At 26.1% G+C, this 7,879-nt stretch overlaps 1 protein-coding gene across 1 annotated transcript in view; it reads left to right on the top strand.

Annotated features, from left to right (window-relative positions):
• Positions 1-7,879, top strand: part of LOC112601842 (glutamate receptor ionotropic, kainate 2) — a gene marked incomplete at its 5' end in the record, with an annotated part of 167,246 nt that continues 159,367 nt past the window's right edge. Inside the window, 1 exon segment of the mRNA XM_025349659.1 lies at positions 1-283. Coding sequence (XP_025205444.1) covers positions 142-283 — 142 coding nt within the window.

Raw genomic sequence — 7,879 nt, 5'->3', positions numbered from 1 at the left:
CGGCGATGCTGCGGCCGTGCTGCGTTCGGGCCTCGCGCGCCGCGTGAACGCACCGCGTCCCGGTGACGGCGATCGCCGCGCGGAACGTCGCGGGATGTGGCTGCGTCCACAGTCGCGTCGGTGGTGTGGTCGTCGGTGGTGATGTCGGCCGTCGAAACGATGTTGACGATGGGCGGTGGCGCCGGGCCGCGTTGGCTGCTGCTGGCCGCCGTCGTGTGGTCGGTGCACGTGTTGGACGACTCGTCGACAGCGGTCGCCGCGCTACCACCTGTTATACGAATCGGTGAGTTTTCGTACGCTAACCGTTTTGCTCTGCAGCACGTAAATTATTGTCATTATTTGGATCTCGCGGGGTGTGGGACGATTGGTGCGAGTCGGCGTGACGGGCCAACGCGCAACGTCACGATGCGACGTGCCCGTTGTCGGCCAGATTTTTGACCGTTCGATTATTTGTAAAACAAAACAGTAGAATTGTTGACGTTAATTCGAGTTTTCTCGTTCCTAAATCAAAATATTATGTTATGGTTTTATTTTTTTTTGAGGAAGGTTTTTATTTTTATCTTGAAAATTATATTTCTTGACTTACCTGTATACGTACATTTCAAACTGGATGAGCTCAAACGGAAGGAAAATACTCGATTATTTTTACAAAGCAACAATAGCGCGTACTTTTCAAACAAGTAATCAGGACTTTGAAGTTTCACCGTTAAGGATTTTTTTTTACGTACATTTAATCGTCATAAATATTAGAGATTTATACGTTATTAAATTGTCATTTAACGCGTGTGTAACATTGTTCTAAGATTTAACTCTCGAGTAAATCGTTATCATAGCACAGTATTAAGTAACCCCGTTTGTAACGTATAATTTAAACCGTTTTCAAAATTTTTAATGATTAAGACGTACTCATATATAAATTGTTATTCTTTTTATTATTATCACTTTCACTGTTCGTAATGCAAGTATGCGCTTATATTTGAGTTTTGATCTTTTGATAGAACTAAAAATATTATATTCCCTGAAAGGTTTTACGACTGTAATATTTAAAGGTATATACAGTTTACACTATACAGTTTGTATATGTTTTGTATTATGTATTCAGAAAAATAGCGTAAGAACCTGCAATTTATTCATATTTTGTTATAATAATTTGTGATCATCAAGTATTGTATCTAATATAAAATTCAAAAAATAATCGAAAAAAAAATAAACGATAGATTTAAATAGATATTCAGAAAGTTCTTAAAATCTCAATTGTATAATATTATGAAATATGTATAGTCGGAATAAAATATGATTATAGTAGTTATTTAACAAATATAAATGTGTTGAATATATTTTATTTTACTGATTATTACAATGTATTATTATTATTATTATTATTATAGATTATTGTTAAATGTTCTTTTATTACATTGTTAATTTAACCTCAATATTCTAGAGGTTTCACCTTCTATATATACTTACTCCCTAAATCATATTATTATAATATTCTAAATGACTTACCGTTGAATATTTAATCAATACAAAACGAAAGTTTATATCTATGTGGGATGATAGTGAAACAAAGAACAAGTAAGAGACAATGCAAATAATGTCAGACAAGAATATTTTAAGTTTAGTAGCCAAAAAGAAGAAAAAAGTGTATTAAGTAGGTATAATATATGCATAAGACAGAAGACAAAATATTTTGCACTCCAATGTAGAATGTGAATAGAGAAAAAGAATAATATTTAATTAATTAATAAGCTAATGATAATTAGTTACCTACTTACTTAAGTATTTAAATTATTTTTGTATTTTTAGTATTGCATACAATGGACATACTACTGTTTATTACTAAGTATCGGTCGATGATAGTCGACTTAGGACAAAAGATGATGGTTTTAAGATTATTCTATCGTTAGTTTTACAGCGCAATTATGCTTTTGTAGTTTCGTCGTTAGCATTATTGTTGTAAACATTGGATACCAGGAAAGACCATAATAATAAAACGTAAAATAAATATTATTAAGTATCATACCCATATTGGTAAGTATAATAATCGTATATTTATAAATAAATGAAATGGGTGTATTTTCGTTTACATTTTTTATGTAATCTAAAACAGCTTAGTATTCAGTACCAACGGACAAATAAGCAAGGTGCGCGTATTTTACAGTCACCTTATCAAGCGCCGTTTCGCTATACGTTGTATAAACTAGAAAACTAATAATAAATAATATCTTAACTTTAACCAAGTCGTTATAGTAATGGATAAACATTCAAAAAGTTACTCCTTTTATTATCTTCTTCTTATGTTACTGGATAAAAGTGATAGGTGGGTACTTAATAATAATTATCTAGATTGTACTTATACGTATATATAGATTTTAGGTAGGTATTTTAAAATCAAAATATTGACAACATTCATAAAATTACAAGTTTTTGACAGTTATTTTTATTCATTGCTTTTGTATTTTGTAGTAATAATTGTATGCATGTAGCATAATATTGTTATTGAATAATAGCTAATATAAACTAATACATTTATTCGAAATAATGAATATAAGTATCTAAATTTATATTTATGTATAATTTGTAAATACACATTCTATAAACTCATTTGGTTATTTCATTTTATAAAATGATTTAAAATATTTTAATATTTTAATAGCTTAAATTCTATTAAAAATAACTCTAGTAGTAAAATTGAATTCATAACATTTTTTTTATTTCTACTAAATATTTACATTCTGGTAGTAGAGATAATGAGTAAATTTGAATAGTATTAATGGACCATTAAAGTTACCCATCAATAGTAACCAGGGCTTGTATTTGAAAAAAAGAATTGTTACACATTATTTACAATTAAAACGTTATAAAAATTTTGAGTTTATCGTTATTTAGAACTAAATTTTTTAATATACTATATAAATTTTAACTATTAAATAATTGGAAATAAATTATTTAATTTAGTAATAATATACTTTATACATATAAAGTTTTGCGTTATGTTTTGTTAGATAATATATCATAATTTTGTTAATCGTTATGCTTTGTTTTATGCTATTTAATTATTTATGTTGGTTGTTTTCCATTATAATTACCTTTACAAATTTCAATCGTTTTTTGTCGAATATTTCGTTATAACCATAACGTTATAACGTTTACAAGCCCTGATACTCAATACTCGATATCTTAATTTGAATTAGATTTTTTTTTTTTTTTTAGTATTATTATTGACAATTAATCCATTAAAACATTAATTCAACTATCAAGTTACAACATCATTTTTGTTTACAATGTCTTGTGGTATAATCAGAAATTGCAGGGACTGTTAGAATTTTACAAGCGAATTCGGGAAAAGAGGATGAATAATATGATGGTAAAATGATAACTGCTGTGGAAAGTTTTTAAAATAGTTTAGGTTTTCTTGACAAATTTAATTTTAATTTTTTAATGTATTGTGTGATTAAAGATGTATGATGAGGTATTTACTAGTTTTCTTAGTGCGAAATTTTAGAATATTTAAAGGTTATTGTTATTAAATTTTTGTATTAGCTCATACATTTAAAACTTGAAGGTAATATACCCTTATGGGTTTAAATAGAGATTTTGAAATAAGGAACACACATAGGCGATAAATTAAAATTAAGTCTTTTGAATTTTAAATGAGAGGCTTTCGTAAGTCGACAATATAATGTTAGTCTTACATATTTAACTGTGGATAAAATAAATTTCAGGATACAATATATAATTAGATTTCTGGACATGGAAAAATTTTGAGTAGTAATACAGTGTTGACAAATTAAGAATGATTTATTTTGAACCCCCATTTAGTGTAGGTGGTAATCTTTTATGAGGGTTAGCTGATTTTTAAGATTTAAGTAAAGCTAAAACACGATCAGAAACAAAAAAAAAATTATAACCTTGTTATGTACATAGTCAGAAACTCGGGTATTTAAAGTAGAAAGTTGATCAGCGGCATATAAGTCATGAAAAACAAGATGTAATATATATCCTTGGATAATATATCAGCTGATATATTAGCTGTACCACAATTATTTTATTATTGTACATAAATAAATCTTATTTTAAAATGGCGATCTGACAAATAAAATGTAATGATTAAAAAGTAAACTTGATCTAACTTTTTTTTGAATTTCAAAAGTAAACCATCGTTGAATACCCTATCAAATTCTTGTGAAAGATCTAAGAAACCGCATGTACATTGTATAATATAATTTATTTTGCAATAAAGTAGAACACGTCGGGAGCGTAGAGTATTCAAAGTGCGTGTGTACAAGATAATAGCTATCATAGAACTCTATCTAATAAATAATAATCAAATTACTATGATATAACATTTAAATAAGTTTTTGAAAATTTTTGAAATTTTTTTATGCCTTTAAGGTTTAACACTACCAAACAATAATTTTTTGACATATTTATCACATATTTTCACTATAGGATGCGTTGCGTATAGTTAAAATACTAGATATTTTATCAGTCATATAGGTATGCCATGTATGTGTCATTAGATAGTAAAAGATTAAATATAAAATATAAAATTATATTCAAGCATTATAAGTAAGCACATTCATACACAATTATAAGTGAATAAAATACGTTTATCCGTATGAATTTTTAAATAATTACGAGTTATTAAACTAAAGGCGCAAATAAGTAATATTTAATTTAAATAATTTTATGGCAAGTGATATTCAACATTCTTAATGTCTTATGAAATAGAATATTTTTATGAAAACGATTATTAAAGTACATATCGATATATTTCTACAATCTTGTAAGGGTAACTTCTGCTATATAACTTATTTCATTTAAATGCTAAATTTTTTAAGGTTAATGAAATGCAAATAAGAAATATTTATTTATAGAAAAATGCCCGAGAAATGTTGTATTACAAAAATTTAATACAAGCAGGTATACAATAAAAAAATCGTTATGCAAAAACAATAAAAAGTTTGATACTTATTAAGAAAAAAATATGTTATGTAAAGACAGTTAAAATGGTGTAAAATATTTTTATTTCCAAATTTTGTACGTTAAACGAATTATACATTATTTAATTTATACATTTTTAATAATATGTAAGTATTGAAAGTCACAGTAGCGTTCGATCATTAATAATATTAAAGTATGCGATGTATCTTCTATAATAATATATAGCTTTCGTCCACTTGAAACCTATACAAACGCGGTTGAAGACAGTTGACCATGTCGTCATAATATGTGCTGGCAGACTCGTGAATAGAAATTTATCTTTTAAAAGTGTGAACGCGGTTGTTTCAATTCCGGGCGATATAACATAAAAATCTCGTCTGTGATCAAATCTACGCAAACACGTGCAATCGGCATTTTATCCGTCCGACTATTATCTGAGCTACCAAGAAAGTTTTATACAAAAAAACGTTTTATATTTACATAATATTTATTTAGGCGCAGTTAAGCTCAAAACGATGATAATAATAATTGTGGTAGAACGTGATGGCACAGTGGCAAAATGCTATGTGCAATAATAATAATAATAATAATAATGAATTACGGGGCTGTATGCATAATCTTACACTCGAGATGATTTATCTAAATTCCAGGTTGACATTATGTGTGGGTGTGTGTGTGTGCGTAAAACATTTTTTTCTTGTTGTATCTGTATAAGAGCTGTACGGGCAAATATCCTTTGTTACATATTTGTAAATCGTTGTTATAACATATCAGTTGTAGTTGTCGCAGTTTCGATCAAATAATACAAGTTCTATGCGATGATCGGTAATATTGAATAGCTTATAATTATGGCTTATTATTGTGTTTAACTGGTATAACATTTACATAACTGTAGCTTATGAACAGCAATACTAAATATTAAAATTAAATGGATGCACACGTGTCGTATGATATTAACTTAGTATTATTTAACCTAACTGTTTTATTAAATAATTAAGATATGTGTATATACGCATGCATGATGAATTCGAGAGTTTAAGTTATAAACAAATTTATAATACTTTGTTTTTTACTTTATGAAAATTTACACGCTACATCCCATTTTGGTATTAAATAATTGACAAATAATAGAAATGTGTGTAATTTTTAATAAGGTATATTTTTAAAATATTTTAAAAATGAAAAGTCTATAATTTACCTATTAAAATCTTTTACTTCTGAATTTGGAAACATATATATTTGAAAAAAGAAATGTGATTTTAGTGTAAATTTAATATGCTTTTAATACTTATACAAATTATAATTTTAATATATATTAATGGTGGGTTTTTTTTTTTTTTTATTGAATATTGATATAATATTTAAATATTTCTTCATGAATGATATATAGAATGTTTGGGTAGGTACTCTGGTATTTTTAATGTTATTTAACTATTTTTATATTTATTAATTCCCAAGCTCTGATCAATTTTTTCTTTTAGTAACAACTAACTCAATTCATATGTACCTAATATATATTGTATATATTATAGATAAAAGAGAATATAAAAATTCTTATATCTAAAAATGATCTAATTTGAATATAAACGTTTTTCGATAGATTTATATGGTTTAACTAAAAAATAACTAATAATCTTGTTAAGTATAGTTTTATTTTTGTTTAATTTTCTAATAATGTTTTGAATAACGGGGTATGCATTTTAGATGTGTATAAAAAAAAAAACAAATAGTATTTAAAAATTGAACTTGTACGTATAATATTAATTAATTAATTTTATAAATCATATAACATTTTTTTTTACAATTTTTTAAAAATATTTAAAGGATATATTATATTTATTAAACATAGGTATTATAGAAATTAAATTGAATATGTTTTCTAAAATATCGAAGCAAATAACTATGATGAAAAGTACTTAATCAAAAAATTTACATTTTTTTTTTTTTTTTTTAACAAGATTTGTCGAATAAAATAAGGTTTTCTACTTTAAGTAAGTACATTTTAACAGCAGATAAAAATCTATTTGGTTTTTTAAATAATTTTATTCATGAGGTTTTTATTTTTTAAATTTTCATGATTTTAGTATGAAGTCATCATGGAATATTTGTGACACAATACTACTAATCTAAAAATGCAGCATATAGCAATGTAGATACAGAACCATTATATTTATAACTGGTAATTATATAGTACATTATTTAAAAAAACAATATAATATTTAATTGTTTATGTCTGGTAGACATCTAAGCCTGTCAGATTCAAGTTTATTTTTGTTTGATAATGTTTGAACAAAGGCTTGTTAAATTTATTTTGAATCTTATTTAAAGCATTAGTAAGTTAAATTTTTCATCATAAATAGTGTATAAAGTTTATTCTTAGTTATTTTGTGCAGAAATCGTCTCAAAATTTAAAAAATATAACATTTTGTTCGGCTGTTAAATTTTAATGTTTAAAAACAATAATAAAACCAATTTCATACATTTTTTAAAAAATATAGATTACTTTTCATGTTTCCTTATAATGCAAGGGATAAATCGAAAGTCATATTGTATCATAGTTAACGGGCAAATAATTATAACCTATTGTTATGTAACTCATAGCTTTTGACATTTTTTGCAACATCGTGAATTTCTTTTAATATGGTGTTTCATAATATACAAAAGTATGGTATATGGTTTTAAGTTGAAATTTTGCACTTGACTAGTAATGACATTATTTATTTTTTTAAAAGTCTGAGGTTTAGAAAAGAAATCTATTTTGACATATATGATGTTCATAGTTATAATTTATTGCTAATGTTTTTAAAACAAACTTTGTTTAAAATGCTGTTTTTCGTTCTTTGGTCAATATCCAGGATAATATTTGAGAAAAAAAATTAGGTTTCGCTTAGTTACTTGATATATTCAATAATTAATGCAACTTTAAGCATTT

This window comes from Melanaphis sacchari, unplaced genomic scaffold, assembly GCF_002803265.2.
Source record: "Melanaphis sacchari strain LSU unplaced genomic scaffold, SCAv2.0 Contig7_pilon_pilon, whole genome shotgun sequence".
Taxonomy (NCBI): domain Eukaryota; kingdom Metazoa; phylum Arthropoda; class Insecta; order Hemiptera; family Aphididae; genus Melanaphis; species Melanaphis sacchari.
This window is presented reverse-complemented; position numbering and strand designations above follow the sequence as displayed.